We start from the raw sequence: 15571 nt of genomic DNA, 5'->3' as shown, positions 1-15571 counted from the left end.
CTCTTTGGTTCCTGTGAGTTTGTTTCCTCCAACCCCCCCTGTGTCGGGTCCATCTTGAGTGGTCGAGTGGGAGATTCGACTTTGCCTTCTCTTCATCATCTCGTCGTTCCCTTTGTCTGACTGACGTCGCTCTCAAGGCGCCCTACCTTGCCTATTCTTCGCTGTAGCTTTGGGCCTTGTTCCGGATGTCTGCATAAAATTTATCTGTTTTAATCTCTTACTCGACCTTGAATATTCCCTCTCTTCTTCTTCTGCCAGTCGATAGCAGTCGGCCCTTGGGAGACTCTCGCCTGCTTCATCTACGCCACTGGTCGCGCAACGAGTAGAGGGCAAGGGTACCGATTTGCCCCCGTACCCAAGATGAGCACCGTTAGTAGGAAGAGCCTTCCATTGCCTGCGCCGACCGAGACCGACGAGACGACCACTCCCACGGAGCTGACCGCCGACATCTCCAAGCTTGGCGATGAGAAATCGGGCTACTCGCTACAAGATGATGGCCCTACAGGCACAATCAGCAGCCGCGGCTATCGAAGCCATCAGCGCTCTCAGACGTCTGTGCTGATTGAGTATTTCGAAGGCAGCAGAACGGGGAGCTCGACCAGCCGCAAGCCCAGCGTACGAGTGCGGCTTACCCCCTCCTCCTCCAAAAGGGGCAAAAGGGATCATAGCATCAAAGTGACGGAGACGAAAACTTCCCGCAAAACTTCGCTGACTCGACGCATCCCTCTGGAAGATGGGATCCCGTCGCGTGAGCTTGAGGTACCTGGGGTTGACGCCGACGGTCATAGCGTGACGTCGTATGCTTCGGCCACTGAAGAGTCTACCGTCTCACGGAATCCCATCGACATAGAGATCACACAGGAGAAACAGCAGCCGCAGCGACGTCGCCGTCCTGCCAGTCCTCTTATTCCGACTAGTGAGAGAGAATCTTACCCCCCGGCCAATGGATCGGAGATTTCTGCCATCGCCACAGACAGCTTCTTGGATGGCTCCGGACCTGGAGGGGATCTAGGCTCGGGTGAGCACCTGGACGAAACTTTGGATGATACCCGGGCTACCAAAACTCGATCCAAAGATCGTTCTTCCAAATCTTCATCGGATAAACCCAAGGACAAGGAGCGAAAGCGGCGATCAAAGAGTCGGAGCATTAGCGAGCTTCCCACCGAGGAGCCATACACCTCCTCGCGGCGTCGCTCCAGTCGAAGTCGCCATTCGGAGTCACACGTACCTCAAATTCCTGCCGCCGATTCAAGTGTCCTGTCGTCAAACCTGGCCCCAAGCCATCGCTCCATGGACACCCGCTCCATGCGCTCCGGAGTTTCGAAATCTTCAATCAACAACCCCAAGCTACTAGAAACCGTCGAAGATGCCATTCGGAGATTAATTTTGCCAGAATTGAGTGCCCTCAAGCGAGAGCAAAGCAAACGGGAAGGCCGAGAACGACGTGCCTCCTTTACTTCCACAGGCACTTCTGCCTCAAGAGAGGACATTACAGTAGACCGCAGGCGGTCTGCAAGTCAGAGACCCGAATCGACAAGAGACAAGGACGCCCTCAAGGAGAATTCTAAGCCCAAAGAAAGACGGAATCGTGAGGCTCGTCACGACTACGACGACTTGCACAGCCCCAGCCTGGATTCCATTGAGGCAGATTACCGTCTCCACGATGACGGCAACACGCCAAAGAGAAGTGGTAACCTGGCCAAGGCCGCGCTCGCTGGCGCCACTGGCGCGGCAGCAGCTAAAGCATTGTCCAGCGGAACAGATGATCATTCAGAGGCTGGCGAGAAGAGGCATCGCGAGAGACGCAGAAGGAGAACAGAGTCTAGAGCGAGAAGCCAAAGCCTAGGCCGTGAACGATATGCGGAAGAATATGACGATGAGGAAGAGCCGCCGCCCGCGCCGCCAATGCCGCTCATGAGCGAGATTAATCCGTCGGAGATGACACGAACTTCAATCTTGTCTGCCGAATCCGATGGACCAATGTCAGCCACTGAAGAAATTGCTCCTTTGGGAAGCCAGCAACGGGAGATGGCCTCGCCGTCGTCCACGCCAACCCCCTCCAGAACACCCACAAACGTTGACCAAGCACTTGGCAGGAGCCACGCCAATGTATCGCACGGCGACTTGACTGCTCTACCACGTGGTAAGAAGGAGTATAACCAGTCCATTGAATATGAGACGGATGAGTTTGGCAACAAGATCCCCGTTCACTATGACAATTACGAGGGCAACCCTCGTGATGTTGACCAGGGCGAATACCCAGATGACGGATACGAAGATGCCTACTACAGCACACAGGATGTTCCCCCTCCTCTGAAATACGTCCCATATCAGGCTGGCGCGCGTGGCCTTAGCCCGATCCCCAGCGTATCTGGTTTCACAGAGGTTGATGGGGAGACGCCGAATAGGAACTCCAGAGGCGAAAACTATTCGTCCATCAAGTCTCGCGGCTCATTGCAGTCGCTTGAGTCTGTCCCGAGTAACTTGAGGAGCAGGGAATTTGATCTTGCGTCATCGGCAGCCGGTGGGAATACTATCTACTCGGAAGATTCCCAGGTCGGACAGACGGCTGCAGGAAAGCCTGTCCGCGGCATTGCTGCTAACCCTAACATCATTCACCCTGTCATTGCGGCCGAGTCTGCCGTGGCCTCATTGATTGGTGAGTCGATGCTTGATCAATCCGTCTTGACGGGCGTATACAGCGGCGCTGGAGATTCCAACCTCTCTTACGATGAGCGATCCAAGCTCCAGAGCAGCCGTGGTGTGAGCCCAGACAAGTATTCTGGCATGAACCGCCAAGAGTACGACGATGACCGACAGGCAACTCCTGGTCAATCGCATGACTACATGGAGTATGAGCTTGATGAGAATGGACGCAAGGTGCCTCGCACCAAGTACCGCCAATCCCCCACCTCATCCGAGGCTGCCATCACCGCGGGTGCCGTTGGTGCTGCCGCCGCCGCTCTTAAGGCGGCCCAGGAGAGAAAACAAGCCACTGTTGAGGATGCTGCCGAGGGCGACTTTGAGCCGGCCGGAGTATTCCGCAACAAGTCATTCAAGGAGCGCGCGATGGAGGGCTGGAAGCCGCGAAACACCCCCACGCATAGCCTGGACAGGCTTGACTACGAAGCCGCTCCCCCAATGGAAGCCAGCAGTGTTCCTGACCAAGATCATCCTATCCCTGAGGTTGGCTACATTGATGATGATTTACAGACCAACCCGTCAATCCTGCAAGATGAGATTGCTCCTGGTATGTGGTCTGGCAAGGCCACTCCTACGGAATATGGACAGGTTATTCCCAAATCCCAGTCCGATGAGGAAATGCGAGATGCTCATCTTGACGATGCTGCCCGCCTTAGTAGGGAGCCAAGCCAGGAGGACGAGTGGCGGAGAACATCAGCTGAGCGGAAGCGCGATACTCTGCTCACGAACCCGTACGAAGATGCCAGCCCGGTTGCGAACCCGGCGCTCAACGACCACCTGCTTGGCTCTCGTGGTCTCGGTTTTAGCACTGGCAGCCCGGGTTTCAAGTACGATGAGGGATACATGTCCAACGGCCCCAACCGAACGCCAGATGTCGAACCCAAGGGCAAGGCAATCCAAATGGCTGGTCCATCAAACTACATGGCTGGTGGAGACCCCTTCTACGGATCTCAAGATAACAACCGCACTCTCAGTGGCATGTCTCAAGGCATGGCCTCGCCATTCTATGATGCCTCTACAGGCGGCGGCATCGAGCGTATCGAAAACAAGGACATTGTTGCCTTGATGCAACACCTCATGGTTCGTGATGCACAGCGAAGTGCCCGCGACACGGAGATTGTCGCGTTGCTCATGAACGCTGCGATTGAGATGCGCAACTCGTTCCGCGATCTAAAGGAGCTGGTTCAGGACACTGGAGACGACGTCATCTTTGCTAATTCCGAAAACACTGACAAGCTTCAGAAGGCCATCAACGGGCCTCGACCTTACCCCGGCCCCCGTTCTGTGCAGAGTGGCTCCATCGGTGGCACCACCATGGACGACGTCACTGTCAAGAAGAAGGCTCTATGGAAACGAGCCCTCCAAGGCCTTAGCGCCAAGGGCACCAACGATCTCACTCGCATCGAGGACATGCTGATGCAGCTCCTCGGAGAGGTGGACGTTCTCAAGACACAGACGGCGCAGCCCATCTCCGCCAGGGTCTCTACCAGCGGAGCGGGACAGTCATTTGACAATCTCCAGCCAGAGGGGCAGTATGAGCACGACAAAGGCTATGAGCCCGAAGGCAACTCAACCACGAGCCATGGCAGCCAATCGCAGGGGCAGCGCAAGTTCTCGGATCATCGCATCGACACAGTACCCGAGCACGAGGATGAGTACGAGTATGATCATCCTACTCCGACAGCAGAGCGAACTCAAATCATCCCTCCGATGAGCCCCATGGACCGTGAAGTGCATCGTGCCGGATCGCTCCCAACAGATGGTGCGGCACCGGTCTCTGACCAGGGCTATGACCAGCCGCACAGCGCTGATAACACGCCTCGTAGCGACAAGGGAAGGAAAGGCAAGTCGGGAAGCAAGAGCTGGTTCCCCAAGATCTCCCGCTGGTCTGGAACGACGGCATCTACCGTGAGCAAGGCACTGCGTGGAAACCCCAAGAAGGATGGCGAGGACGATGTGCTGCAGTCCCGATCAGGGTCCAGCATGGCTTCGCGCGATGATCTCTATCCTCTCGATACGTATGGCGATGACAGACTCCACTCCGGGTATCTACCTGAGGGAGGACGCCTTGCTCCGCCCCACGAGATTCACGAATCGTCAGCACCCATTGTGCCGACCTTTGCTACGCCAGAGGATCCCAAATACAAGGCTCACCGCAACTCGCTCAACTTGATGCACCCTCAGCCCAGAACAGGACAGACGGAGCGCTTCCGAACCGCCCTGGAGCATTCTGCTCAAGACTTTGATGCCCCAGCGACGCCCCGGTCCGCTGACTGGGCGGGCTCTATGAACAGCCTTAACCGCCTCAATGGCACCGCTGCTGGGCGCTACGGTAACGAGGGCGGAGATTACTGGCCTGCCGCTCCTCCTCAGCAGCAAAACACTGGTCCGGCTCGGCCACCCAAGGAGCCCATCAACTCATCTCAGCAGACGCCGCCCAGATCTACGCGAGTTTCGAATCTGCAAAAGGGCAGCCCCATGGGCCCTCAGAGCTACGAAAGCGGCTACGCAAGCGGCACCGGCACACACTCTAGCCAATACAATAGCATGAGCCCCAAGCCGGAGAACAAGAACTTGAACGCTGCCCTTGGCGTGCCATCACGCAGGCCTAGTGGTCCCAGAGCAATGACACCCAAGAATCCAGATGACGACACAGCCCGAGAGGACAGGCGGAGAAAGAGAGGTACGTTGTGATGAAACCATGGTACTCATTACTTTTTTGCTTACTGACTTGCTTGAGTTGCAGACACATTCGGCAGTATGACAAGCCAGAACACCCAAGAAACGGATACGTTTTAGGTGAAATCGTGCCGTTGTTTCGGTCCTCGGCCTGTTGCTTCACAATTCGATGATACAAATGAAAGAAAAGGGGGATGAGCATTGAATATTTTTGGCTTTGATTTTTTCTTTTTCTCTTTTCCACCCCTTTTGCACTTGGCTCTCTGTATGTGCCACACTACACAATACCCGTAAAAATGATCATTTCCGTTTTACCCGAAAAGGACAAGAAACAAATAGAAAATGACTCGAAAAAAAGCAAAGGGGGGAAAGGGTGTGGACGAAGGGGAGGGTTTACCTTGCCTAGCCCAAAGACAACTCACCACACGCTACTGCGAGTGGAAAAGCAAGGAGAGGTTGGAGAGGGCTAGACATGCAAGGCAACTTGTGGGGAATACTACATAATGTTATGGAATCGCTTCGGTGATAGGAAGGATATATGGGACACGAAGGACGCAATGGATTTCGAGGGTTTTTTGTTTGCTTTGCGAGAGACTATATCTGCGCGTGAGCTGTGTTTTGGCCAGCTCCGTTTGTTGTTGTTTGCTTTATCCCCCCCAAGCCACCCTATGAGTTTTTGTATTTTTGATTCTTCATTCTTGACGACGACATGACATGAACATTTTGATTCTAGAGCGAAGCGAGGGGCATTATTCTGCGCTGGTCTTGATCTGGACGATGCATCGCTGGCATTTGAAGATACGGACGATGAGATGGAAGCTTTCTCGGTCTTTGCTTCTGTGTGATGGCAAGTTTAGCTGGGCGTAGTTTAGTGCGTTTGTTTGGTGATGTGAATGAAGCACGATTGGCATGGAGGGATTTCTATGCTTGACTTATTGGTTGATGTGTGTGAATGTGTGAATGTGTGTCCGAGTTTAAGTGGTGTCCGATATGAAATTACGACACGCTGTGAGACTGTGTCAGCATGTTGTCTCAGTTCTAGCGTTATGCAAGGAGAAGACGATGCTGCTTTCTTTTCTTTTCTTTTCTTTTCTTTTCTTTTCTTTTCTCCTTAATTCTCCTTTCCTTTTTCTTTTCAAACTAGAGGCTAATTAATGCGCCTTGTTGACCGTTCTTTTGTGTTGTGTCTTACTGTCCTGTCCATGTCTCACGCCCGCCTTACGTGAAACCTCTCAGCCCGCTAAAATAGAGCAGCCGGGAAAACTGACTGACTGTATCGTCGGGATCGTGTATGACAGGCTTACCAGAGATTTTCCCCACCTTCTCCCCCACGGGATGATTCAGTCTAGTTTTATTCGCTGTCTTATCTTTTGACTGCGGAAGTGGTTCCGGGGTTTTTTCCTCCTTTTTTAATATCATTGTGAATTTATTTATTTCTTTCTTTTTGATAAAGGAATTGTAAAGGATTCATATTTTGGTCATTGAGATTAGTTGTTCTTTGGAGAGAGTGTGGGCGTATCGGTACTTGAACCCAAGAGCCGGACTTTCGTTTTACTAATACCTGCGAGATCCGGACTCATCTTCATCCCACCCCAAAAACTCCACTAGCAAAACAGCAACTTTTATACACTGCCCTTTTTCTCTCTCTCATTTCTCCATTCATTTTTCACTCGCTTCCATTTGAGTTTATGAAGCGTTCTTATAGAGCTTAGATTAGAGGCTGCAAATGGCGGAAGCCGTAGCTTCTTCGCCGCCCGTCGCGGTGCAGCAGAATCAGAATCAGAAGCCTGCGACATCGGCCAAGCGCGACTACAAGGGCTTTGTCGCGGGAGTCTTTAGCGGAATCGCAAAGCTGACTGGTATGTTCTTCTTTTATAACTCATGAATTGCTTCCATACTAATTCAAAATAAAACAGTCGGCCACCCCTTTGACACAGTCAAGGTCCGCCTCCAAACGACACAGGCATCGCGCTTCAGCGGCCCGCTGCAGTGCGTCCTGCAGACGATGCGCAATGAGGGCGTCACGGGCCTGTACAAGGGCGCGACGCCGCCGCTGGTCGGGTGGATGTTTATGGACTCGGTGATGCTGGGCTCGCTCAACGTCTACAGGCGGCTGATGGCGCAGCACGTGTTCGGAGCTGAGTCGTGGACGCCCGGGGCGGGATCGGGGGCGACAGGGCTTGGGTTTGGGAGTCTGATGAAGGTGTTGTCTTCGTCTTCACGAACATCATCATCGTCAGAGCCTTCGTATCTTCCGCCGCTGGGTCATGGTATTGCAGGTATCATGGCTGGTTCTACCGTCAGCTTCATCGCTGCTCCCGTTGAGCATGTGAAAGCCCGGCTGCAGATCCAGTATGCTGCCCGCAAGGCTGAGCGTCTGTACTCGGGGCCTCTCGACTGCATCCGCAAGATCTACGCACATCACGGCATCCGCGGCATCTACCACGGTCTGTCCGCCACGTTACTCTTCCGTGGCTTCTTCTTCTTCTGGTGGGGCAGCTACGATATGCTCTCACGAGCTCTTCGCAAGAACGCCAACCTGAGCAACCCGGCTATCAATTTCTGGGCCGGTGGGTTGAGCGCTCAGGTGTTTTGGTTGACGAGTTACCCGAGCGATCTCGTTAAGCAGCGCATCATGACGGATCCCCTTGGTGGAGGCTTGGGAGATGGTGAGAGACGCTTCCCTAAATGGAGGGATGCTGCTGTGGCTGTTTATAGAGAGTCTGGGTGGAGGGGATACTGGAGAGGATTCTTGCCGTGTTTCTTGCGGGCTTTCCCGGCGAATGCCATGGCCTTGGTGGCCTTTGAGGGTGTTATGAGGACGTTGCCTTGAAGGGGGGTGCTTTTCTTTTCTTTTCTTTATGTTATTGATGATACCTCGCTGCTGTATGGAACTAGCAGATGATGGAAGCATATATACACATGCATTATGTAGACATGGCAATCTGATAGCGCATCATAAATTGACTACGTCGAGTATAAATCGCTTAAATACTATATAATAACAGACAACGTTGGCATTCACATGATAATGTTCAAAGGACAAGGGAGAGAAATCTTGATGTAGGTAGGTCCACTCAAAATGGTCGCTTCTTGTTTCAATTGACTAGACTAGAGCAACCCAAAAACCAGGTCTCTCCTTTTCAGAGATCCCAACACGCTGACGACGACCCTTTCAACAAAGAGCCGCACGTGGTTCTATATCCTTCATCACAAAGGGGTCCAGGGTCGCTTCAAGTTGCTATTCTCCCACAACCATTCTTCATTTCCCATATGGCTTTCCTTTATTTATTCCAAGAAGGCGAATTTACTCGTCATCCTCATCGGCGTCATCGTTGACGACGTTGAAGAACTTGAGCTCGTAGACACCACGGGAGGTGGAGACGACACGGAGCCAGTCACGGAGCTGCTGCTTCTTGAGGAACTTCTTGGTCCTGTTTTCACGAAAACGTTTAGTATAACTGCATGCTTGAAAGAACAATAGGAGGGAGGGTTGAAGGTTGTTCGTACAGGTACTTGAGGTAGCGGCCAGAGAGCTCGTTGTGGGCAATGACCTCGATCTTGCCATCACCAGACGACTGGATGGCGACGTTATCGCCCAGGTTGTTGGTGCGGCCGTCAACCTTGATGTGGTCCTGGAGGAACTTCTCAAAGGCAGAGACGTCGAAGATCTTGTCGCTAGCAGGCTGCGAAGCGTTGATGATGAACTAATACGTCCAATGTTAGCAAACCCCCCATCTCCTCTTCAACTTCAGGGAACGTTGTGTTTTTTTTTAACTCACCTTCTTGGTCTGCTTCTGGGCCTTGCCCGCCTTCTTCTATATCATGACATTTACACATCAGCCTACTGCTTTTTGTCGGTTTCTCGTCGGCAGCGCAACCACCCTCCCCTCACCTCTCTTCCCTAAGACAGAGAAAGAGAAGAGGGCAATTGTCTGCCTACAGCAAAGCGAATTCGAAATGTCATTTTCACGTGGTACATACAGTGATAGGAGCCATTGTTGATAATTGGTGGTGTTGAGTGGACGTGAAGAACGCAAAGAGGTCAAATCCTGCGCCTTTGGTATTTGTTCGGGAGGTGTGGAGTGATGATAGAACCGAACTTTTTTTTTCCCTCGTGAATTTTTTAGCCCAATTTCGGTGGGCTCTTTGCAAAAATGCGCTGCCGAATTAGGGCTGGGGCGGATCAACTAGCACCGAGGCTCCGAAACAAAGCGCCTTGCTCTGGTTCATGCTGGGAGCTCCAAAGTCATGTGATCTCCTCGACGTCCAACAGCCTTGACGCTTCAGCCTCCCCGTCAAGATCATGAGCTGCATAGGGGGTAGATTTTCATCATCTTGCTATATCATGTAAGTCGAATATACGTAGTTGACGCACAAATCTCATAGTCATTGATATCAAAGTCACAATGTCAAATTGCTTCATTTAACCGTAAGCGAACATAACTAGCATAAACCAGCCTAATGGCCAGGAAAGAACTATGAAGAAGAATAGATGAGCCATACACGCATGATTCATTAAGTCGTTCGAATAAAAGAGCGCTCCTTTTCCATCGCTGCCATATTTGCCATGTGCCCCAATCGTCTACCAGTCAATTAAACAGTCTCTTGAATACCCCCTTGAGTCCTCCCGACTTCTTCTCCTGCTCCCTAGCCTCCCTCATCCGCCTGCGTTCATGACGGGCTCGCCGAGCAGAATCGTCGCCCTCGTCGAGCGGCGCCGATTGCCTAGGAGAGTCCCCGAAATGGCCCCCACGAGGTCTATCATACGTGACCTCAGACAGCCGGCGATCACGGATCCGGGGAACGTCCCGGTCGCGTGTTCTGGGCCGCATCTCCTCGGGAAGAGAAGAATCCCGAGCTGGCACGTAGATGAATTGATCTGGAGGTGGCGGCGAGGATGACTTGCGAAGCACCCCCTGAGCATTCTTCATGTCGAAGAATTTCTTTTCGGGAGACTGTGACCCCCGTGGGTAGTCAAAGCCGGAGTTGCCTGAACGTTGACGGAACGAGCGACCACGATGGCGCTTGATCTCTTCAGGCGGCAAGTCAAAGCCCACCTCTTTGCCCTTACGCTCTGGGGGAGCGGGGATAGGGGCCGGAGGCGGTGCGGGATCTTGGAACTCGTCAACAGCCGGAAAGGGCTCGGGCTGAGGGTCCAGGTTCTTTTCGTAGAGCTCACGGCGCTCACGGCGTTCGCGGCGCTCTCGCCGTTCATGTCGTTCACGCCGATCATATTTCTCAGGTCGGCCATAGCCCTCGTCCATTACTTCACGGTCGGTGAGCGGTTCAGGCTGTTCGAAACGCTCGGGCCGATCAAAACGCTCAGTGCGCTGAGTGCGTTCGGGACGTTCATAACGGTCACGGCGGTCAGAGCGTTCATTGCGTTCACGATGGTCACGTTGTTCTCGGTGTTCGTTGTGCTCACGTCGTTCACGACGCTCATCATAGCGTTGAGGCTGCTCATACCGCTCGTGTCCTTCATACCCTTCGTTGACCGCCTCGGGCGCTTCTTGTTTGTCGATTCGCTCAGCCTCTCGGGCAGCACGACGCTGAGCTCTGCGTTGTTCACGTTGTTCATGAGCCTCCTGCTCTTCTGGAGTTCTATATCTCCGGCTGGAGGACACAGGAACCTCGCCTACAACGCCGCTGTGGCGCCGCCGAGGAGTTCGTGGTGGCGTATCTAACTTGGACGACCCAGAACCAGGACGAGAACTACCACTGTCAGGAATAGAGCGGCGGTAGTTTGACCCCTGGGATTCGTATGAGCGATGTTTGCTCTCTCTGTTCTCTCTATACTCTCTGTATTCTCTGCCCTCTTCCTCACCACGATTCCGGCTGGAATGGGAAGAATGGCGAGAATGACGATACTTGCGGTGTCGTTCCCGGTCACTACTCGAGGAAATGTGCTCCTTAGATCTATCCTCTGTGAAAATGTCAGCAATGGATTTACGAAGATCTTCCTCATCATCACTAATACTCCTGCGTGTAGTAGGGACGGCTAGAGACTGAAGTTCCTCCGAATCCAACTTCATCTGATGATGGTCCAGATGAGGAAGGTCCCCGCCGTTGCGGAGGCCTGTGAGCGAAAGACGGGCGACAGGCCTAGGTGCCTCTGCGATGGTGTTAGTGACCACAGCAGCGGCGGCTGCGTCATCAGCGTCGTGAAGTAGAATCTGATGCTTGTGACGCAGCAGTCGAGTCCTCAGCCTGTCAGTCGTCGCCCTTTCAGGAACCACAGCGGCGGGAGTCGGCACTCTGAACTCATCATCCAATAACACGGAAAGAGACAGCGGAGGCGGAGTATCTTGTTGAACCATTTCTTCATATTCAAAGGGAGAGACCAAGGGGCCTGGGGAGGCCATGTTCGTCCACCTCGAGGAGTAGTGACCGTCGGCGTTAAGAGCAGGGTATCGTAAAGGGGGCACATAATGGCTTGTTGCGGCAGCGACTTCCAAAGGGACCGCATTTCGATCCAATCCACGGAATGGCATCATCTCTCTCTTCATCACAGCCCCTGCCTGGAATCCATCGTCGGATTGAGCGACCACTCCACCTTTTGCGGCAAACCGAGGTCCATCGAGCACTTCCCTGTCGATGCTACGGCTCAATCCGGGCGTGGTGAATGCGTTTACTCGTCCGCCCTCTTCTTTCCAAAGAGTTGGGTCAGCCATGCGAACGGCGCCAAAAGCCAGGCTGTCAGTGCCTCCAGAATAGTCGACTTGGGCTACATCCTGTAAGTTTTTGTTCTCTTTAATAGGCTTCGCCCTTTTCGTGATCTCTTTACTTGCCTGATCGAGTTCTATTGCTGTCACTGTCTTTGAAGTTGTTGCCTCTTCGCTGGATGGTTGATGTGATGGGATTTCCTGGGGAGTCGGCACAGTGTCCTTCGCATCAACTGGCGCCTTGGACGTTGAAGGCTCAGCTTCTCGGGCTGCAACGGGCTCCTCAATGGGCTTCGTAACCTCCGCGGGGAGGACAATCTCTCTCTCTGCTTCTTCTTGTTTAGGGGTTTTGTCTTCCACATCACGTTTAGTCACCTCGGTTTCGGGCGCTGCGGGAGCAACTGGCTCCTGAGCAGGTCCCTTTAGCCCACCTTCTTCAGTTGCGGCCGAGATATCACGCTTCGAGTCGTCAGACTCTTGGTGAATGACAGCAGCAGTCGCCACAGCAGCAGTAGCAGCTGTGGTAACCGCGGCAGCCCCAGCGATGAGAGCAATCTTGTCTGACTCCTCTTCCTTTTCGTGAGAAGGCAGCGGCTCAGAGACGGCCTCCACATCAGGTTTGGTAGAAACAGCAGGCACTTCGACTGCTGGTGTCTCAGCCTCTTCAAGATCGCCTTTCTTGGCATCTTCTTTCTCCTCCTCTCCCAAGGACCGACTCTGAATCTCCGAAATGTCTTCCGATTTCAACGCCAAAACGCCGTGGTCCTTCGACTCCTCACCCGATGTGGAGTCACCAAACCGTCCCGAAATATCAACAGGGGTATCATGTAATGAATGCTGCTCCTCACCTTTCCTGACTTTCTCTACCACGTTCTTCTCAACTGAAATAGGACCGATAGTGTCCTTGATCTCCTCTTCCTCAACGTCCTTGGGCGCCTCCACCTCAGCAGCTACAGGCTGCACGACCTCCTCCACTGGCTCTGGCACAATTGCCTTTTCGCTCTCTGCAACAACAGGCGCAGGCTCTGTTTCAACTGCCGGAATGACGGGGGTGACTTCAGCAGGCACCTCTTCAACAACGGAAGCCGTAGAGTGTTCCTCAGCTTCAGCTGGCACCGCAACAGGGGCCTCGATAACCTCGACTTCCTTAGGAATTTCCTTTGTGAGTTCTTCGTCATGAGGAGCCTTGGAGTCTTCCGTTAGCTCTGAAGTGGTCTGGACTTCTGATGGTTCTTTGCTATCAGCCTCGTGGACGATCTCCTTTTCAACCTCAGCTGGGGCAATAATTTCGAACTCCTCGTCCACAGGTTCAGGAACAACGGACTCAACAACGGACTCAGTTGGCTTGTGCTCCTCAGCGACCTCAGACTCAGCAACAACCTCGGGTTTGGAGACCTCAGACTCGGTGGCTACTTCGGACTCAGCGACAACCTCAGGGTGAGCAGCAACCTCAGATTCCGCGGCAACCTCAGACTCAACAACAGCCTCAGGGTGAGCAGCAACCTCGGATTTAGCGACCTCAGGCTCGGTGGCTACTTCAGACTCGGTAACAGGCTCAGACTTGGCGACCTCGGACTCAGCGACAACATCAGGGTGAGCATCGACTTCGGACTTGGCGACCTCAGACTCGGTGGCCACTTCAGACTCTGCAACAGGCTCAGACTTGGCGATCTCGGATTCGGTGGCTACTTCGGACTCGGCCGTGACCTCGGGGTGAGCAGCGACCTCAGATTCCGCAGCAATTTCAGACTCGGCAACAGGCTCAGACTTAGCAATCTCAGACTCGGTGGCTACTTCAGACTCAGCAACGGGCTCAGACTTGGCGACCTCAGATTCGGTAGCCACTTCAGATTCGGCAGCGACCTCGGGGTGGGCAGCAACCTCGGAGTCCGTAGCAACCTCAGACTCAGTAGCGACTTCAGGGTGAGCAGCAACTTCGGATTCGGTGGCAGCTTCAGACTCAGTAGCGACCTCAGACTTGGCAACAACCTCGGGGTGAGCAGCAACTTCAGACTCAGTAGCAGCCTCAGACTCAGTGGCGGCGACCTCGGATTCGGTGGCGGGCTCAGGCTCAGCAACACTCTTCTGAACATCACTCTCGGTCTCGGCCACCGCAACGTGCTCCTCAGGGGTAGATTCGCTTTCAGTGGTCTCAGGCTTGTGGTCTGTTACTTCTGATGAGGCCTCGACAACCTCAGGCTTGGCCTCAGCCTCAGAGTGAGTGGCATGAGAAACCTCAGACTCGACCTTGGAGACTTCAGACTCAGTAGCTTCAGCAGGAACAGAATGCTCCTCAGAAACTACAGATTGCTCGACAGGGGCCTCTTCGTGAGAAGTTTCCTCAGTCTCGGCGTGTGCCTCGACAGGCTCCTTGATATCCTCGACCACGGACTCAGGCTCAGCCTCCTCGGCCTTGGTCTCGACATCATGGTGCTCTTCGTGAGTCTCCTCTTTAGCAACTTCGGTGTCGTGAGACTGTTCGGCTTCATGAGCAGGCTCGGCTTCTTCAGTCACGTCGTGCTTAGCCTCCTCGCTGTGGACAGGCTCATGAGACTCGGCCACATCCTTAGGAGCCTCTTCAATGGGTTCCTCCTCCTTGGGAGTTTCCTCGACTTCCTCAGCTTTGGTCTCAACCTCAGCGGCGACGTGCTCGTGTTCAGCAGCAGACTCTTCGTGCTTCTCGGAGTCATCATGTTTCTCCTCCTCAGAAGCAGGCTTGTCTTCGGTCAGAGTGTGCTCTTCGGCAACGACGTCGTCAACAGCTGGTGTAGCATCAGAGTGTGGCTCAGGAGTCTTTTCCTCCTCGTGGTGTTCGGGCTCCGCAGTCTCGGGTGCCTTCTCCTCCTCGTGAGCGGGAGTCTCCTCCGTAGCGATGTCCTTCGCGACTTCAGCATGCTTTTCATGTTCCTTGGCGGGTTCTTCGTGTGCAGCTTCGGTGACATGCTCTTCAGCCTCCTTGGAGGTCTCCTCATGGTGATTTTCGACAACAGGCTCGGCAGCAGGCTCTTCCTTGGCCTCAGGTTCAGCGGCGTCTTTCTCAACTTCGGTGTGCTCCTCGACGGAAGGCTTCTCTTCTTCGGAGTGTTTCTCCTCCTCAGCTGGCGTAGCCTCCTCGGTGTGCTTCTCCTCTTCGACGTGAGTAACCTCCTCGGCAGGCTTCGTCTCCTCGGTAGCGGGCACTTCAGAGTGTTGTTCTTCGACGTGCTCCTCTTCGTGAGCGGGTGCGACCTCTTCAGCGGGCTTATCTTCCTCAGTAGACTTTTCTTCCTCGATGGGCTTCGTCTCTTCGGTAGATGGGACGTCTTCGGAGTGCTTCTCCTCTTCGTGAGCAGGTGCGACCTCCTCAGCAGGCTTCACATCTTCTGAGGGCTTGTCTTCTTCAGCATGATGCTCCTCCGCTTTCTCAGCCTCAGCCGGCTCAGGAACGTGGACATCATCCTTGTGCTCCGATGTCTCAGTCTCCTCATGCTCGGCGGGCTCTTCGGCCACCACTGGTGCCTGGGTATCTTCTGTGTGAGTAGGCT

The 15571-nt window shown here is 53.8% G+C and overlaps 4 protein-coding genes across 4 annotated transcripts; 2 read left to right on the top strand and 2 right to left on the bottom strand.

Moving 5' to 3' along the window:
- Positions 1 to 360: 360 nt before the first annotated feature.
- Positions 361 to 5502, top strand: T069G_04023 (uncharacterized protein; the record flags this gene model as incomplete). Its single annotated transcript, XM_056171233.1, has 2 exons — positions 361 to 5386; positions 5450 to 5502. 2 exons carry the CDS (start codon positions 361 to 363, stop codon positions 5500 to 5502), a joined length of 5079 nt encoding a protein of 1692 aa, XP_056032125.1.
- A 1606-nt stretch (positions 5503 to 7108) lies between these two features.
- On the top strand, positions 7109 to 8215 carry T069G_04022 (mitochondrial carrier protein domain-containing protein; the record flags this gene model as incomplete). The annotated part of the gene is made up of 2 exons (XM_056171232.1): positions 7109 to 7241; positions 7299 to 8215. 2 exons carry the CDS (start codon positions 7109 to 7111, stop codon positions 8213 to 8215), a joined length of 1050 nt encoding a protein of 349 aa, XP_056032124.1.
- Positions 8216 to 8689: 474 nt separating this feature from the next.
- Positions 8690 to 9381, bottom strand: T069G_04021 (ribosomal l22e protein family domain-containing protein; the record flags this gene model as incomplete). Its single annotated transcript, XM_056171231.1, has 4 exons — positions 8690 to 8816; positions 8893 to 9089; positions 9165 to 9200; positions 9367 to 9381. The coding sequence occupies 4 exons, from the start codon at positions 9379 to 9381 to the stop codon at positions 8690 to 8692; spliced, it is 375 nt and encodes a 124-aa protein (XP_056032123.1).
- A 593-nt stretch (positions 9382 to 9974) lies between these two features.
- T069G_04020 (uncharacterized protein) lies at positions 9975 to 11417 on the bottom strand (the record flags this gene model as incomplete). The annotated part of the gene is made up of 1 exon (XM_056171230.1): positions 9975 to 11417. One exon carries the CDS (start codon positions 11415 to 11417, stop codon positions 9975 to 9977), a length of 1443 nt encoding a protein of 480 aa, XP_056032122.1.
- Positions 11418 to 15571: the final 4154 nt, after the last annotated feature.

Source organism: Trichoderma breve, chromosome 2, assembly GCF_028502605.1.
Source record: "Trichoderma breve strain T069 chromosome 2, whole genome shotgun sequence".
In the NCBI taxonomy this organism is placed as follows: Eukaryota; Fungi; Ascomycota; class Sordariomycetes; order Hypocreales; family Hypocreaceae; genus Trichoderma; species Trichoderma breve.
Note: the sequence above shows the minus strand (reverse complement) of the source record. Positions and strands in the feature narration are given on the sequence as shown.